General features: G+C 47.7%; 1 protein-coding gene and 1 non-coding gene across 2 annotated transcripts in view; both read left to right on the plus strand.

Moving 5' to 3' along the window:
• The first annotated feature begins 7,300 nt into the window (after nucleotides 1-7,300).
• RCAN3 (RCAN family member 3) overlaps nucleotides 7,301-19,274 on the plus strand; it is a 44,193-nt gene continuing 32,219 nt past the window's right edge. The window contains exons 1-2 of the mRNA XM_075552532.1: nucleotides 7,301-7,453; nucleotides 18,962-19,212. Of these exons, the coding sequence (XP_075408647.1) occupies nucleotides 19,021-19,212 (192 nt within the window). The 5' untranslated portion in view covers nucleotides 7,301-7,453; nucleotides 18,962-19,020. The remainder of the gene's footprint in view (nucleotides 7,454-18,961; nucleotides 19,213-19,274) is intronic.
• Nucleotides 12,532-12,694, plus strand: LOC142437995 (U1 spliceosomal RNA). The gene has a single exon (XR_012782487.1). It is a non-coding gene; the product is annotated as a U1 spliceosomal RNA (small nuclear RNA).

Consider the following 19,274-nt stretch of genomic DNA (forward strand, 5'->3'; position numbering starts at 1 on the left):
AGGTTGTAAGTAGTTTCAATTTCTTTAGTTATCCTCCAAAAAGATGTTTCATTTTTATAATGAGGCCAATTTTAATCGGCATCACCCACCGCCCAACCAGTGTCACAGGGGATAACAAGAAGCTTCTCTCTTCCTGAGAACTTTTGGACCAGGATGCACAACTGTCCTTGGGGGAGTAGCTGATTTTCCAAGAATGGGAGAGAAAGACAAATGACAATGTTCCTGGGGAGGCAGGTTAATTGAAGGCTCTTCAGGTAAACAGGGAGAAGCCCTGGTGAGTCGGCAGCGAGCTGCTGACCCAGCAGTTCAAAACCACCAGCCTCTCCTCCGGAGAAAAGGGGGCTTGCTGCTCCTGTAAAGAGTTAGTCTTGAAAACCCAAAGAAGTTCTACCTTGTTCTACGATTCGATGGCAGTGAGTTTTTCCGATGGCAGTGAGTTTTTGCATCAGGAAAGGTACAGCTTGTGGGGGAGGGAGCAAGGTCAATCCCACAGGAGACCCAGAGGGTGTAGCCCCTTAGCATTCCAATTCCTTGTCCAGCCTTTCAGAGCTGGAGCCAGAGCAGCAGCCAAAGAAAGGAGAGAAGCGCTCTGATCGGTGGAGCTAGCGGTGGCGTGGGCTCAGCCTTGGGAGCCTCGTCCTTTCCTTCCTCAGTGCGCTCTGTGCTGGGGGAGCTCCCCTTCATGATCAGAGCAGCTCTGCCCTTGATCTTCCCAGCCTTGGGCACATTGCCTGCCCTCTCTCTAGACTTCCTGCTCGGCTTCCCTTTGTCCCCTCCTCCCCTTCTTCCTTCCTTCCTCTTTCCTGCCCTCTTTCTGTTCCTCCCTCCCCCCCTCTCCTCCACATTGACTGAACACTTCCCATCTACTAGAACCAGATATCTATGTAGCAGTTGCGGAAACATCTGTCAATCAACAGGCCAGGTCTCCCCTGGAGGAACTGATAGAGTTGGCCAGTTGGGCATTAAACCAGAAATTACACAGTGATTCTCTTGATCGTGGCTGTGATAGGTGCTATGAAAAAGTAGCTGAGGGGACCATGGGATCACTCAGCAGGGTAGATCTGTTGAGATTCAGTTAGGGGGAGCTTTCTCCCCCAAGTAAAAGCTGTCTGGATGTAAGTAACCCAGGCCCGGCATGGCAGCTCCAATGTCACAAGGGATCCAGACTCCTCATCTTTTTGACCCATCACCCCAGAACGTGGCGTCTAACTTCAAGGCCACCTCCTGATCCCGAGTGGCTGCTGGGGCCCAGCCACCATAGTTACCAGCACACTGGAAGACCGATGAGCACTAGAAGGACCTGGGCTGCCAGGTAGGAACCATTGCTGTGCACAAACAAGGGGACACCGGTTTGAAATAGGAAAGGGGTGCTGCAGGGTTGCATGCTTTAGCATTTTAATTATTCAGTCTGAGAAGCTGAACGACACGAAGCAGAATGTGGCTCTGGAGTGGAGGAAGGCTCACTGGAGCATCCTTCAATATGTAGATGGCACAACCTTGCTGGCTGAGAGCCAAGGAAACATGAAGCGCTTGCTGATGCACCTCAGTGGGGATTTCAACTCAGTGTGAAGAAGACCAAATTCTTATAACGTGACCAATTAACATGATCAACGGAGACAAGATGAAAGTTGTCAAGGGCTTCAGTTCACTTGGATCCACAATCAATGCACACGGAAGCGGTAGTCAAGAAAGCAAATGACATTTTTTTTCTTTTTAAAATAATTTTATTGAGGCTCATTCAACTCTTATCACAATCCAAACACCCATCCATTGTGTCAAGCGCATTTGTACATTTGTTGCCATCATCATTCTCAAAACATTTTCCTTCTTCTTGAGCCCTTGGTATCAGCTCCTCATTTCTCCCCATTCCTTCCCTCATGAACCCTTGATAATTTATAAATTATTATTATTTTGCCATGTCTTACACAGTCAGACATCTCTCTTCATCCACTTTTCTGTTGGCAAATGACATACTGCATCGGCTGCTCTAAGATGTTAAAGAGCCAAAGATACCACTTGAAGACTGAGGAGCACCTGACCCAACTCACGGTATTTGTACTTGCTTATGTGTATGTGAAAGATGAACAATGAATAAGTAAAACTCTAGAAGAATCTGTGCATTGGAATGATGATATTGGTTATATGTACATTCAAAGTACCCAACACTGTCTGAAGAACAAACAAATCTGTCTTGGAAGAGTGCAGCCAGAATGCTCCTCAGGTGAAGTATGATGAGACTTCATCTCATGTGTATTGGACATGTTGTCAGGAGAGACCAGTCCCTGGAGAAAGTCATCTTGCTTTGTAAAATGGAGGGCAGGGAAAAGGAGGGAAAGCTTTAACAAGGTGGACTGACACAGTGGCGGCAGCAGTGGGCTCAAGAATCAGAACAATGGTGGCATGGCCCTTGTCTGGCATTGCCCCCTATTGGACTCAGGGTCACGATGAGTTGGAAAGGTCTGGATGGCACCTACAGCCTGGCTTGTTTACCCACTCTTTTTCAGACACACCTTCGAGACCTTCCAGTTTGGACTTTGATGAAAAAACTTCCTATGAGCATTCTTGTTCAAGGGGCCTTTTTATGAGCTTGGCTTACATTTCTTTCTCTATAGGCAGGAAAATGTTTGACTGTAGGGAGAGGGAGAGGTTCTGGGTGGTGAAAACTATGGAGAAGCTTAGCTACTAACCTAGAAGGAGGCACTCGGGGACGCGGCAGAGGAAAGTCCTGGTGATCTACCTCTGAAAAAAATCAGCCAATGAAAATCCTGTGGAGCAGAATCAACTTACAGCTCCTCGTTCCTGGTTTAGGATGGATGTGCCTTTAACCTGGTAAATGGTCATTTCCAAAAACGGTTGTTATCCAACGAATGTATAAGGATGCTTTGCTCAATTGATGTACGTATGGATTGTGATAAGAGCTGTATGAGCCCCAAAGATTTATTAATTAAAAAAAAAAAGAATCCAGCTAAGAGCCCAGAGGGGTAGAGCTTCTGACCTCTTCAACAGAACAGGACTCTCCCTTCCTCCCTCACTCTTATTGTTAAGTCTTGCCTGCTGCTCTTGACTGGCTATTGATATGTGTGAATGCCTGTTGGAATAAATTGGTTAAAAAAATGGTTGTTTTCTATTTACATCCCCCCAGGAATGTGTAAGTGTGTGATGGAGACCTGCCATTCTCTTAAAACACAAACCACGTTTTAATGCTCGGACTGTTGGATGCACCCAAATGAAAATAATCAAACCTGAAATCACCTGCCTGGAAACTGTGCTTACAGGCAAGAGAGTCTGCTACGCGGGATCTGCAGCATCACCTGACAGGTTCCCCTGAAGTTTCCAGGACAACAAAAGGCTTATCAACCTTGGCACGAGTTTCAATGGATCAAGCCACAAGGTATCAATTTCTCTGTCTCTTCTCTGTGCAGTAACCCAACCCTCCCAGAGGTGGTAAGGACAAGGAAGGAGTCGTTGAAATGGGAAACTCTGTACAGCTCGTTCAGAACGAGCATTTATGACACAGCGCGCGCTGCATGCGGTGGTCTCCAGGAAGGCTGTGGAAGATTCCGTTCAGGTTCCCGTGTGACTCACAATCTCTTTGGTGTCACCTCTTCCTTGGCCTGTCACGTAAAAAGGACCGTTCTTCTGGGTTCAGCCCCGCACCCTCTTCACGTTCTATTCTTGCTCTTACAAGGTTATCTCATCCGAGCCTATGATTTCAACGAATCACACCACCTCCGGCATCGCCAGGCCTGATCTGAGCCCACTTCTAGGCTCCAGGCCTGTTTTCCAACTCCTCTCCCTTGCTCACCACTTACATACAACTCACTCGTAAATGGTGTCCATGTTGCCTTTGAAATAGAGCCAGAAACCTACTTTACCCCCTCAATTCTATCCTTAATACCGTGTCCAGGCCAGTATCGCATGTCAACATTGCATTATGGTGATAGTCCGGCCAAAGCAATGGTGCTGTCCTGTTACTATTGCCCGCTCCTTCGTCATTTCTCTTTCCTTAAAAAACAAACAAACAGTTGCCTTCATTGATTTGGACTCATGGGGAGCCTTGTGTATCAGAGAACTGCATTCTAGAGATCATTTGTTCGATGGCTGACCTTCCGGAAACAGATCACCAGGCTTTTCTTCCGAGGTGGCTGTGAGTGGGCGCTAACTTCCATCCAACCTTCTGAGTAGCGACCCAGCATGCGACCCAGCATGCGACCCATTGCATCACTGGCTGCTGTGAACTGAAGCTTGAATTTCCTCTGATGAATGTAACTAAGTAAGCATCAGGGTTAATTAGACAGGAGTCCAGTCAAGGTTATATACAAATGTGCTGGCAGAGTTGAGGGAAACCACCAGGAAGGGGGTGGAAGGCCCTGAGAATGGCAATGGAGGGAGCCATTACCATGGCTAGGGATGAGAGGTGAGAGCTACTGGAAGCAGGGAGAAGGTCCTCTTTGAAGAGGACCACGTCGCAGAGGCTTCAGTAGCTGCATGTAGCCAACCTGCAGCCACCTAAAGAGAAAAGGCCAGGGCAGTAAACCCTTCCCTCCTCCTCCTCCTCCTCCGACGCTGGTCTCCTTCTGATGTCTGCGATTAAATGAATCCAGCCTTGGAGCCATCTGACCAGTTTAGCCTCCAGAGGCGCAAATCAGGAAGGAAAGGGTAGAAAACGCATCTGGCGAAGCTGGCTACCCCAGGCGGCCATCTGTGCCAGTCCATGAGATGCTCGAAGGGCAGAGCTCAGCCACAGGGGCACGAACACCATCAAAGCCTGGGCTTTCAGAAGAGTCCACGCCCCTTCTTCCGAGAGTGAGTTCGTGGTTTCCAGGGACGCTGAGTTAGATCGGTGAGATACAGTTCCAGGATTTTTGTTGGTACTAGTAGGAGCCCTGGTGGCATAGCGGTTACGCATTGGGCTGCGATACACAAGGTCCACAGCTTGAAACCACCAGACGCTCTGTGCCAAAAGGATGGAAATTTCTACCTGTGTAGTTAGTCTTGGCAACTCACAGGGAGTTCTACTCTGCCCAGAGGGTATGCATCAGCATCGACTAGATGCCAGTGAGTTTGGTTTGTGGGTGGAGGTGGTGGGCCCTTTCTGTTAGAAAGGAAATGATCTGAGAGTGTAAGGAGCCATACTGTCCTTTAATGAAAAGTCAGCACAAAGAAAAACAGTCGACTAATGGAGAGAAAAATAAGCCCTGGTGTCATCGAGTAAGTCCCGGGATCCAGCCCAGATTAAACTCAATGCCATTGACTGATTCTGACCCATGGAGGCCCTATAGGGCAGGCAAGAACTGCCCTTAGGGTTTCTGAGGCTATAAATGTCTACTGGAGCAGAAAGCCTCATGTTTCTCCCTCAGAGCTGCTGGCGGGTTTGAACTGCCAACCTTGCAGTTAGCAGTCTGGGACTCCTTAAAATATATTCCTATAAATATATGTTGCTATTTATATGAAATGCACTGTCCCAACCTCTCAACCTATATTTACAAAAGTCCTGTTCAGACAGCCTCTAACTGGGGAGCCTTCTCTGACCTCCGAAGATGGTCTGGCTCACTTCCTCCTCCTTCATCAGCCCTTTGCAAACACCTCAATTACTGTCCGTCCAAAACTGGATCACAATTGGTGGCTTCCCTGCCTTCCCTGTCTGCGCACTCCTCGGGTGGCAGATTTGTGTAGGCCTTACCATGGCCAGCCTACCTTGGGGAGCTCTGGGTCAAACAAGCCCAAATCAGGCCAGCCCAGAGCTATGGGTTCCCCAGCAGGGTTGTAATAAAAGGCAGCCGTTTCCAAACTTGTATGACTTAACAACTCATTTTTGCACAAGTGCTGTGTTAAAGGAATTTGGAGAAGAGAAATTGCTGCAGTTTGTAGGGTGACCTTGACAACGAAACGGCTGATCATATGTTACAAGAGAAGAACTGGGATGAGCTAAGGTGGGGGCTTGGAGAGGGAGGAGCAGCAGAAATAGCAGGTGGAGTGTGCGGGCGCGATCTAGCAGACACTTCTCCATGGAGTGGTGGTGCTGAAGTCCAGTAGCCCCACAGGATTTTCTTGGCTGCGTGGTTCTCCTGGAGCCCTTGGGTGGGCTGGAACGGGGAGCTTTAGGGTTTCACCTGCGTGCTGAAGCCATTTGTGCCCCCAGAGCTAATCCCACCCACTCAGCTGCTTCCGTTTGAATCTTACAGGGATTAGACGTTTTCCACACTTGATGTTGACCTTCAGTTGGCTTCACTATGCCTCAGAGCACGAAGAACTGCTTTTCTTCCACTGCACCCCTTAGAGATGGCAGCTGAGACGAGTCCGCTTCCTGCTCATTCCTCAGCGGTTGGAGAAAAGGCCCCGCTCCCTTCCAATCTTGACTCAGGTGCCTTATAAAAATAATAATCACCATTCTGCCCACCAGCGTCAGGCTCGGCTCCGTCCTACCTCTGCACTGGAGGCCAGGGCAGCTTACACCCTTTCTCTATTTGCAAAATAGGCATCATCTGACCCATTCGTCTTCCAGAGCTCCGGAGAGAACCAAGAATGGGCACGCAAGTGTTTTGGAGACAGACAACCAGGCTTTTAAAATGTAATCAGCCTTCCCACTGTTTCCCAGGCGCCGGGGCAGGACCAGGAGGGAGAGGGGGAGCAGTCAGCCACGCGGTTGAAAACGTCCAGGCGATGGAGGCGCACGGTGGGGTGCAGGCTGCAGCTGCGGCTCAGCCACCGACCACCCACCCCCCCCTCAAGGAAGTCAGCCTTTCCTCATCTATCAATTGGGGACAATAATACCGCTGGCCACTGTGACACGAAACACAAGGCACATAGTAACTGATCTATGGTCGACACAATCAAGGTACATAGTAACTGATTTATGGTCGACACAATGAGGCTAACAGGAAAAAGTGCGAAACTATTTCTGGTCGCGGCAGGCGACGATGAGGTGGGCAGAGACCCTGTTTGGGGGGCACGGAAAGCCCACCTCCCCGCTCGCCTCGGCGAAACAGCGCAGGGTGCCCTCTCGCAGAGACCGACGCGGAGGCGCGCCTGGGGAAGAGCGCGCGCGCGCGCGCCCGGCCGACCCCACCCCACCCCCGGCCTGCGGGCGCGCTTCCGGCCGGGGCGTCTGCGCCTGCTCGCCCCCGCGCGCCCCCGCCCCGCCCCGCCCTCGGGCGACTGCGCCGGCGCGCGCGCCCCGCGGAGGAGGGGCCGAGAGCGCGAGTCCGTCGGGAGCGCGCGCGACGCCGGCTCCCTCTCCGGCCCCGGACGCCGCTCGCGTCCCGCGCGCTCGGGCGGCAGCTCCCGCCGGTGTCGAGGGCGTGGCGGCGAGGCTGCGGGCGCCGCGCCCCCCGTGCCCCCCGTCCCCCCTCCGGCGTCCCTCCGAGACCCGCGCCCCGGCCCCCCGCAGCGCCGTCGGGCCCCCGGGCCTCGCCGCGCCCTCCCTTCCTTCCTGCAGCGGCGAAGCGCGCAGGTGAGTCCGGCTCGCCGGGTGGAGCCGCCGGCGCCCGGCCTCGAGGAACGGGTTGGCCACCAGTCCGGGGAAGGAGGGGAAAAGGGGGTGCGCAAAGTTCGTAGACGCCCCCCCCCGGGCAGATGCTGGGGCGCGGTGGGCGCGCGAGCCTGAGACCCCAGAGGGGCGGCCGCGCCTCGTCCCCTCGGGAAGTCCGGGTTCACTGGGGTGGGGTCTTGGAAAACAAACCCCAGGTCCACACGTTCCCCTCCAGCCACTCGTAATTTTCCTCCAACCTGTCGACTGAAGCGCTGCAGGCCCAGCCTGTGCCTGAAGGAGGCGGGGAGCAGAGGGGTCACGGGGCCGGCAGCCCCCCCTCGGCGTCCGTTTCCCACAACCATCCCTGACTTAGTGGGCAACTTCGTCAACGTGCGCGCCTGCTTCCTCTGCCGCGCGGACAGGTTGGGCACTCGTGGGCTGTTTGCAGGTTCCTCCTTCCAGCTTGCGAGCAACAGCGTTTTAAGAATTAGCATTCTAATTTTAGGAAGCAGTTCAGGTGCAAACTAGGATTATATTAAGCAGTCCTTTGGTGTAGGGCTCCAAGCCAGGCTTACCACCTCCCTTGCATTGAAAGTGACCTGGGGCCCACACCTTTATGTAAATCTGCCCCTGGGAAGTAGCTGCTCCTGTCTGGAGGAAGTACATTTGTTCAGGACTTCCCTTCCTTTGGCTCTGTGCATGACATTCTAAAACCACACGTGATTAAGAAGAGACTCCGAGCTTAGATGACTAGCCCACAGATGCAGGCTGTTTGGGTGAGATTTGATATTTATCTTCTAGAAAGGAACTTTTGCTGCAGGAAGCCAGTGGAAGGCCAGACAATGGAGAGCTAGTTCTTCATCCCTGAGATGAGCTTTCTTTCCATCTTAAAGCATTGACCAACTTTTAGTCCCAGAGAGATTTCACCCCTACTAAGGAAAACAGATTTTCCCCGCTATTGAATGGTAGTGTTTATAGTTTGGGGATTTTTATCAATGTGTGCACACTGGGGTGACGGAAATGGAAACAGATTTAGTGTGGTGGCTAAAGAAGTTATGGGCGTTAATGAAAAATAGTTTGCCTTGGGATTCTTTATGCTGAAGCCTGCAAAATACCGGAAGTCTGGAAGTTGACCAGCACTTGTAGGTAGACCTGGAGAGACCGTAGATGGTGGAGGTCAGACTGTGGAGCTTTACCTACCCGACAACTTGGAGGCTGTGTTTAGGGGAAATATATAATAAAGCTAAACAAACAGCGTCATAGTTTGGTTTCCCTGGAGTCCCCGGGTGGCACATCTCGTTTAAAAGGGTAGCAGATCTAACTCACGTAGGGCAAAGAACAAAAATGACTGAAGTGCTTTGGAAGAAAGGCCTGGCAAACTGCTCCCATGGAAGAGAATAGCCTTGAGAATCCTCTGGAGTGCATTTGTGCTCAGATATCATGCATTTGTGCTCAGATATCATGCATTTGTGCTCAGATATCATGCATTTGTGCTCAGATATCATGCATTTGTGCTCAGATATCATGCATTTGTGCTCAGATATCATGCATTTGTGCTCAGATATCATGCATTTGTGCTCAGATATCATGCATTTGTGCTCAGATATCATGCATTTGTGCTCAGATATCATGCATTTGTGCTCAGATATCATGCATTTGTGCTCAGATATCATGCATTTGTGCTCAGATATCATGCATTTGTGCTCAGATATCATGCATTTGTGCTCAGATATCATGCATTTGTGCTCAGATATCATGCATTTGTGCTCAGATATCATGCATTTGTGCTCAGATATCATGCATTTGTGCTCAGATATCATGCATTTGTGCTCAGATATCATGCATTTGTGCTCAGATATCATGCATTTGTGCTCAGATATCATGCATTTGTGCTCAGATATCATGCATTTGTGCTCAGATATCATGCATTTGTGCTCAGATATCATGCATTTGTGCTCAGATATCATGCATTTGTGCTCAGATATCATGCATTTGTGCTCAGATATCATGCATTTGTGCTCAGATATCATGCATTTGTGCTCAGATATCATGCATTTGTGCTCAGATATCATGCATTTGTGCTCAGATATCATGCATTTGTGCTCAGATATCATGCATTTGTGCTCATCTCCATGAGGTGCAATAAACTCCAGGGAAACTGTTACTGTTGATGTTTTTAAAATCTCTACTTCAGTTCCTTACAGCCTGTTGTTTTCTGTGTGCTGAGATTGATTTGTTGCAGGATGTGTTTTATCGTCCTCAGGCTAACAAGTACTATTATGCCTGGTGGCTCAGTGGGTTTCTGGCATTAAAATACAACCAATTCTAGATTGCCTATGAAAATAGATCTTTGAAACACACAGAGAATAAATGCAAAATCCTGTTTTTCTTCGCTACTGGGGCTCCAAACTTATTTTTACCTCAGCTCCTAAGAAATAGTAAAATTCTATCAAGAGGTGTAGCAGCGAGTGGCTTGCATGGTAGCCATTCAACCCCCAGCATTGACCATCCTGATTTATTTTTTAAGAAATTTGGTCTAAATTTATCATTTAGAAAGAAATCAAAGGCGTTTAGCAGCGCGGTAACATCTGGAGGTAGGCTCCTTTTTTCATACATGCGGGAGCAAACGTGAAAAATCCAGGAGACTTTTCCAAGGTCATCCAGCAAGACACTTGTAGAGTGGAAATGAAATGCTGATTTGCTTCCAGGATTGTTCAGAGGCATTTTTGAGTGCATCAAAAAATAAAACACGGTGCATCCAGATGAAGCATCATTTGGGATTTGAAAACATTCAGCAGATTTAGAAGCATGTCGTCTTGAAATGTTAGTTACAGGGGGAAAAAATGAGAGAAGGTAGCTACCTTTTTTCCTCATCAGAACTTAAATGCTAAGTCAGCTCCTGTGGCGGACATTTTGCCTTGATGGATTACTTTTGTCATGAGGTGTATTTATTGTAGCCGAGCAGATGGTCACGCTCTTTGGAGTTTTCCACTCATTTGATGTTCCATGAAGGAGCAACGTGCCTGAAGCCAGCCACAGCTACAGTTGCGGTGGGGATGATGCTAACCCTGCTTAGCATACAGAGCGGGGGATGTTAGTTCAGCCTTTCTGCCTCGCAGGTCGACAGCTCTGTTTCATGATGGTGTCAGGGGCCAGGTAAAGGCGACATTGGTGAGGACCCTAGTCATAACCATATAGGAACAGTGGGCTGGTGCCATTTTTTTCCTTTGTCCTAGTAAATCAGTACCAGCAGTTAGTTATCTCATACGTGCCAATCTTGTCTTCCCCACAAGTGGAGCACGCTTGTCGTTTCCGCTGGTTAATGCTTATTTGCGCTCTCTAGTCAAATTTAACTGCATTTGCCAGATCAAAAAATTATGAAAAAGTTGACAGTGTTCACTTAACCATAAGAAAGCCCCCAACAACCTAACTCTGCCATCGTGTCGATGCCGACTCATGGTGACCGTATAGGACAGGGTAGAACTGCCCCTGTGAGTAGCTGAGACTAGAACTGTTCATGGGAGCAGAAAGCCCATCTTTCTCCTTCAGAGCACCTGGTGGTTTCAAACTGCTGACTTTGTGAATCTCAGCCACCACTCGTAACCACTTTGCCACCAGGGCTCCTGATGATTTAACTGTAGTTATCTTAAAAATTTCATCATTTGTCCTTTAGCAAGAAAACCATCGTCTGCATTTTAATCTCTGTAGTAAGGTGTGCATTGTCTTATAAATCTTCATATAGCCCTTGAAAACGTGCATAGATTTCAGTATCAATGGGTAAATCTTGAAGTACTGTCACATGAAGGTCACATCACTACTTCCAGTGGTTGCTCTTGTCCCCGTCTCTTTGACATCTAGTACCGAATAAACTCAAAGCTTAATGCCATCGAGTTGATTGTGACTTATAACAACCATGTAAGATAGATTAGAACTGCCGTGTAGGTTTCTAAAGCTGTAAATCTCTGTGGGAATAGAAAGCCTCATCTTTCCCCTGTGGTAGTTTAGAGCTGTTGACCTTGCAGTTAGCCCACAGCATAAGCTACCACTTCTTCCTCTACTACTGGACAGTTTCTTTGAAATCTTGCAGGGCATTAGTTTCACTTCTGTTGTCCTTTTGTTACTTGGAATCGGATACTTTGAGATGTATTTTTATTATTGTTTTAACATCAGTTACACTAATGATTTTTATATTACTGAGGTCCATTGAACCCAAGAACGCATTAATGTAGATCATGCTATATAAAAACAATTCATGAGTGGAGTACTGACTCCATACAAGTCATTATCGTGAGTACGGATGGAGTGGGTATTTTGCCCTTTAACCCGTCCATCTTGAGTCAGTTGTTGATGTTTGGTGCCAGGCAGAAGGACATGCCGCCCCGTCTTGTGCCAGCCTCACAGTTGTTCTGTGTGAACCCATTGTAGCAGCTTCGGTGTCGGTCCATCTTGCCTTCCCTGTTGTCTGCAGCCCTCCCCTGTACCAAGCGTGGCGTCCTTCTCCAGGGACTCGTCTCTCCTGATAACGTGTCCGTGACTCAGTCGCAGTTCCGTTCTCCATTTTCCCATTTCAGAACCAGCAGCGCTGAGTAATGAAGTCGTTTCCTTGACGTGGAGTCCATCCGTACTTAGAGTGACCCCACTGGTCAGAGTGGAACTGCCGCGTAACGTTTCCAAGGCTCTAGTCTTTACTGGGCAGAGCGTCACATCTTTCTAAGCCAAGAGGGCCTCTTCAAACTGCCGACTGTGGGGTTAGCAAGCCGTGTCCTTTGACCGTGACCCCCCCCCCCCCCGGGCTTCTAACATAGAAAACTGGGGAAGACAAAATTCAAATCTATGAAGTCCCTTAGGAAGCCTGAACCTCTGGGGGCATCCTAAAGGGGTATTTAACCACATTTATAGTTACTGTTGTATTTCAGCAGTCCATTACCTGTAAGCATGTCATTCATTATTGTACGTACAATAATGAATAAATGAACAAAAGATGATACTATAATGCATACCGCAGTCTCTTGAGACAAGAGTCAAACACTTTGTCAATCATGAAAAAACTTCTATAAAGAATACTACTACGCAGGGGAGAGACCATGATCGCAAAGGGGGTTTTCCCAGGGCGAGGCTCATCCATTGCACTCCGGGTGTGCTGGCCCATGCGGTTTCCCCAAATGTGGGAAACTCACCTGCAGAATTTGTGGTAGTGGGGGACTGCGTTTGCGCTATCCCCTGTTAAAAATAAAAAAAAAGAACGCTACTAGAATAAATGGGAAATTTGAATGTAGTCATATTTGTACCAGTATAGTATTATTATCAATGTGAAGTTTTTAAGGTTTTATCGCTGTGCAGTGGTCATGTCATAAAATTCCCTGGTTATCACATAGTAAAGTACTCAGGAGTAAAGGGGTATTTTCTATCCCCAACTTACTCTCAACTGGGTAAAAACCATTTTTCCCACATTATACAAATAAAGAAAGATGAAGCAGATGGGCAAGATCTAAGTATTTGATAACCTTGATATGTAGGACTTTCTGCACTGTTCTCACAACTTTTATTTGAAATTATAACAAAAGAAAAGTTATAAATGGAAGGAGAAAACAGGAAATGAAGCTCTAACATTCTAAGAATTTTTTTTTTCCTTTTTAGTCAAGTGAAGGATTATTTCCTGTGCTCAGAGTTTTTTCTTCTTCCTTCTCAGGGGTAGGTGGAAGGAACTGTGTCCAGATTTGGGAGGGGCAAGGGAGGGCAGGACAGGACACGACTTATCAGAAATAACTTGGCTCTGATCTAGCCATTCAGAGCTCCCAGCCCTGTGGGACATGGTATAACTGACTCTGTGGGTGTCCAAGACTATAACTCTGTATGGGAGTAAGAAGCCTCCTCTTTCTCCCACAGAGAAAGAACTTCAGAGGTGGCTCGAACTGCTGACCTTGTGGTTAGCAGCCCAGTGTGTAACCCATTGCATCATCGGGGCTCCTTCAGTACTCCTGAGATAAGATATTAAGACAATCCACTTTTACTGAAACTTAAATTGGGTTGATAATATGAGGGGGCTTCCAAAGCTTTGTGGGGAAATGGAGTAAAAGGAGGAGGAGAATCCTTATCATTTCCCTACCCCAAAACTTTGGTCCGGTTTGTATGTCAGAACTCTGTAACCTTACTTTCCCAGCAAGTTGTCAGTGCTATCTGTCTAACTTGCCTTGTCACCCAGTCAGATGTGGCACCCTCCAGCCGCGTGGGACCAGATGCTCTCTGTGCATGCTGATCCTTTTGTCTTTCTACCTTTGCTTGCTTTGCCTGGAGTGCACTCCACTCTCTTCCTGCTGAAATCCTGATTGGGCCCTTTAGGTCTCCCTGTACCCTCCTTTGGGGAGTTCTTGGAAGTCCTGGGCAGAAGTGAATGTCCATTGTGCTGCCGTGTCAGTGCCTTCATGCAATGCTGTCTGCTTTCATTCAGCAACAATCATGTCCTTAGTAGGCATATGCTAGAAACGATCCCAGAGACCATGGATTCAAAGACTCTCCGGTAGCTAAGAGTAATTCATGAAAAAAAAAAAACCACATATAACAAATGAGCAAGGTACTGTGGGGCCTATAAATTCTACCCAACAACTTAGTCTTGAAGAAACTATTACAATGGAAGTCATTTTCCTCCCTCCAGCTCATCCTCCAGATTGGCAATTTCAGGCAGGCATAATAATAGAATCAAGGAAGTAAGGGCTTTGTTGGTGTGTTTAGTGTACTATGTATCGACTGCCCAGGTAGCTCTGTTCATCAGGAAGCTAGAAATACAGGCCTAGAACTCAGGAATGGAAGGTTGAGTTGGACGCATCAATTTGGAAGCAGCCATATGTATGACTAGATTCCAGTGTATGTAAGCAGAAAAGATCAAGGAGCCCCTGGGGTACCGTCCCTTTCCCACACCTACCTGTTACTCACTTCCTACCAGAAGATTCTATTCTGCTTCCCCTGCAACTTTAGCTGACATCCCTCTCAGCTTAAGGATCATTCTATGGCTGGCAGTTGAACTGTAAATTCCTACAACCGCTGTGGAAATCGGACATGGAGCTACCTCAGACAACTGGGACTGAAAACTCCATGTGACCCAGCAATGCCCCTGCTGGGCGTACGCCCTTAAGAAGTAAGAATCACCACATGTGCATTCCCATGTTCATTGCAACACCCTTTACAATAGCAAGAAGATGGAAATGACCCAACTGTCCATCAGGGGAAGAATGCATAACGAAACATTGGTCCGTGTACACAGTGGAATACTACACATCACTAAAAACCATGCTGAAGCCACAGAGCACCTCATGGCAGGGGTGGACCTGGAGAACATGAGACAGAGTGAAATTAGCCAGTCACCAAAGGACAGATTCTATGAGGCCACTTACCTTAAAGGGTAAATCCCAAGACAAAGACTTTCATACCAAGGGAGTAGACACTGAGGTTCCCAAAGTGGGGTGGACCAAAGAGGGAAACAGTGGGCTAGAGGGGTGACAGGTGTTAACTTGGGAAAGAGAAGCTAGTGATCCCCAAGAGGAAGAAGATAAATCAAAGGAGGGCAGGTAGGGTCAAAGAGGGACTTGAGAAGTACTTAAACAGTTTTTTTTAATACTTAAAACAGTTGAATAAAAAACAGAACACTTGAAATGTAAACCTCTGCCCAATGCACAATTAAAAAAATGTTTTGTTTTAAATCATTATTGTGGGAAGCAACATGGATTTCCACCGGAGCCCTGGAGTACCACAGGAAAGCCATTTGAAGGCACCGCTGCTCTGCAGGAGAGAGATGAGGCAGGTGTGCGCCCATAAAGATGGGCATTCTCGGAAACCGGTGCTGCAGTTCCACTCTGTCCTGTAGGGTCGCTATGAGTGGAAATCCGGTTATTGATAGCCACATTGTATATGTCTTACTGATACAGCAGTGAGTTATTTAAACCATGTTGTATGTACGAATTGCAGGGGAAAGTATCCAGACCTTTGCTGGTTAATTAGTTGTGTTGGACTGGATTCTCTGGGGAAGCAAACCAGTGGCTTATGTGTGTCCTGCTCATACAGCTGTAAAAGCAGGTGAGTCCAGCCCAGGCCATGGCTCTGGGTCTGAAGCTTCTCCTGACTTAAGTACTAGCAATTGCTGACAAACTAGGAAGCTGGTGGATGCAGAGGTCCAAGGTCAGCAAGCCAGGCTTGTGGCTGCAGAGTCCGATGAATCCAAGATTTGCAAATCATACGGCATGCTGCTGTTGGCTCCCAGGGTCAGCAGACAGTATGGCAAGCTATTGGTTTAAGACCAAAGAATTGGAGGCTCATGAGGCAGATGCAGGATCCAGATCCAGCAAGAAAAAAACTCGCTTCCCCACAGCTTCAAGGAAGTAAGCTGCACCGTCCACTGCGTCTGGGCTCCAGCTTGACCAAGAGGGCTGCGCTCCACCCTAACCTCCCCACAGCTGCTTGGCTGCTCGCTACAGATCCCATCATGAAATCGCCCTCAGCCAAACGACTGAGAATCCTGGCTCAGCCCAGGTGACACAAATCTAACTATCTCAGTGGTTAAGGTGTGGATAAAGTCATCCAGGAAAGAGGAGGATGGGAGGATGGAAAGTTGCAAAGTAGGACAGGAGGAAGAAGAGCCAGTGAACACAGACAGTGAGGAAGGAAAGCCAGAAGGAGGGCCGAGAATGAATGGGCTGGACAACAAGGTGGTGTGCTGTTGATATCTTAAGTTGGGTTCCAGTTATTAGGAAACCATTCGGTCCACCATGAGGCCCCTGTCAACCTGTGGTCACCTGCTCGGGCTGCAGCAGTGACTGGAGGTGAAGAAGTGAACACAGCAAACAAATTAGTCTACTTGTGGTAGTTACGTAATCCGGTGTCAGCCCAGTGGCGTTTACCCTGCCAATCAGGTTGCAGCTTGATGGCCTCATTTGGAGATGCTACGGAGATAAATAGCTCACTGGAAGCCAGACCCACACTCTCCCTGCGACACATTCCTGTTGACAAGCCACACGGAGACCCACGCCAGCATGGAGATGCTTCCACCGCCTCTGGATCTGCAAGACTTTCCACCCACTGACCCACGATCTTCCTGCATTCAGCGTCATTGTATGACTGCGTGAGTCTGAAGAGGAATTTATAGACTTGAGTCAGACATATGGGCTAATATCGGACTTTTGGACTAGATCTTGACTGGGCTGGGATGTTTTCTCAATATACCATTACTCTTTGATATAAAGCTCTCTCTTAGGCACATATTAGTGTCTCCCTAGGTTTGTCTAGTCAACCCGGACCAACACTATACTCTAGATAAGTTAGAAAGGGGAGACCGAAAAGGGCACATCGAGGGAAGAGAATCCATATGGAAAGCTTTCTTTTTTAAAGATAGAAGTGCCTCTGGAAGGTATATGTTGGCCGAGGAAAAGGAAATGTGGACCAGGAGAAATGTAAACTAGTGGAGTTGTTTAGTGGGGCCATACCCTTTAGGAGGGTAGAGTGGTTGTGGATGAGACATTGTGTCTGAAGGAGCTCTTGAGAATAGGGACCATGTGTTGCTCCAGGTGGACTAGAGAAAAATCTAGGGAGACCCGTGTGTCTGATGTGCCCTTTTCTGTCTCCCCTTTCTAACTCATCTTAAAGAGTAGAGTGTTGGTCCAGGTTGACTAGACAAATCTACGGAGACACTAACGTGTGTGTAAGAAAGAGCTATATCACTGGGTAATTGTGTATTGAGAAAACATTCCACCCCAGTCTAGATCAAATCCAAAAGTCCAGTATTAGCTATTATGTCCAATACTAGTCCATAAATTCCTCTTCAGACTCATATAGCCATGCAATAATGCTGAGGCAGGAAGATCACAGGCCAGTGGGTGGAGAGTCTTGTGGGTCCAGTGGCGGTAGAAGCATCTCAGCGCTGCAGGGGTCTCCACGGCATCAGCGTAGCTTCATCAGGAATGTCTCGCAGGGAGTGAGCATGTGTCCTGCCTTCAGCGAGCCATTTATCTCCTTAGCGCCTCCAAAGGACCTGATTGACAGGCTAAACCCCACCTCTTAACTCCTCGGTCTCAAATTAGCAGCAGATTAAGTAACTACACAATCCCCACATCTAGGGTGCAAGTGGGCATTCAGAACATGTGAAAAGGGGTAAATAGGGCTGGATAGGGCAGAGGTTGTACACTGGTACATATGAGGGCTGGAGGCACAGGGAATCCAGGGTGGATGATACCTTCAGGACCAAGGGTGTGAGGGGCGATGTTGGGAGAGTGGAGGGTGAGTGGGTTGGAAATGGGGAACTGATTACAAGGATCCGCATGTGACCTCTTCCCTGGGAGATGGATGGCAGAGAAGGGGGCGGAAGGGAGACTCCAGATAGGGCAGGATATGACAAAATAACGAGGTATAAATTACCAAGGGTACATGAGGGAGGGGGGAAAGGGGAGGGAGGGGAAAAAAAAAGAGGACCTGATGCAAGGGGCTTAAGTGGAGAGCAAATGCTTTGAGAATGATTGGGGCAGGGAATGTATGGATGTGCTTTATACAATTGATGTATGTATATGTATGGATTGTGATAAGAGTTGTATGAGTCCCTAATAAAATGTAAAAAAAGAAAAGGGGTAAATATGTTACCTTTTAGATTTTTCCTGATTGATCTAATATAAAGGAAAACACACACACAGTATTTTTATCCTATAATTACCATCCTGTAATATACGTAAACATAAGCAATATACCTGCAGTTTTGTGTCCTTTGAAATGAAAGGGAAAATCACAAATTATGCAATACTGAGGTAACCAAGATCACAATTCTTCTCAGAATAGTATTAAATTCCATTTCAGTATCTTGAAACGTGTTACATTTAAGGCAGTGAGCTTGGTGAGTGTGTTGAGCGGTTCACTGGAGGAGACAGTCGTGCACAAAGACAGGTCCTGTCCCTTCTGTAAAGGGGGACACTGTCGTCGGCTCCGTGCCTCTGATTGTCCGCTCTGCAAACCTTAACACCTCTGGCTGGATTCTGAGCGCCCCTTCATTGGGAGTTTATTCAAAAAGAGCAATCCGCTTAAGAATGGTAGTCAGCTCATCACATTTCAGGGTGCAGATGGTGAGTGAATCATTAGGGGCTTTGCTCTGCTGTGCCAGTTTCAGTGTTGTGTACCTAAAACCCAAAACAAATATGTGAAGGCTGCCCAGTGCCAGTAAACTAGTACACATATGGAGGGTGTCTCATTTTGTGTTATCCTTCCCAATTTTACCAGTAGACTTTTTGCCTTTTGAAAAATGTATTCCTGTCAGTGAGTCATGTTACATAAATATGCGAAGGAAATCAAATTAGTGTATATATATAGAATTCATTCATGAGAGCTCCAAGGGATTGATTTAAATGCTGATTTGTCTTTTCCTGAATAAAATGGCTTCATCTGATGAATTGCTGTCTTGAGAACTTGATTGATTGGAACATTATTTGGCCATCAAAGCCTTCTCTGTTTTGTTTTGTTTAACAGTAGGTACCTGGCAGACGTCCTAGAACTTTAAACCGGAAAAGACCTGCTTTTAGGGGATAATGCTCAGGGACACTATGAAGTCGTGGAACGATAGCCAGTCAGATCTCTGTAGCAGTGACCAAGAAGAGGAAGAAGAGATGGTTTTTGGTGAAAATGAAGATTTGGAAGAGATGATGGATTTAAGTGACCTGCCGACCTCGCTTTTTGCTTGCAGCGTCCATGAAGCAGTGTTTGAGGTGCAAGAGCAGAAGGTAGGCCTCCATCCCACCTTTCCTTTCATCTGGTAGCACGGGGACCTATGCAGACCAGGGGG

This window comes from Tenrec ecaudatus, chromosome 1 (assembly GCF_050624435.1).
Source record: "Tenrec ecaudatus isolate mTenEca1 chromosome 1, mTenEca1.hap1, whole genome shotgun sequence".
NCBI classification, from domain to species: Eukaryota; Metazoa; Chordata; class Mammalia; order Afrosoricida; family Tenrecidae; genus Tenrec; species Tenrec ecaudatus.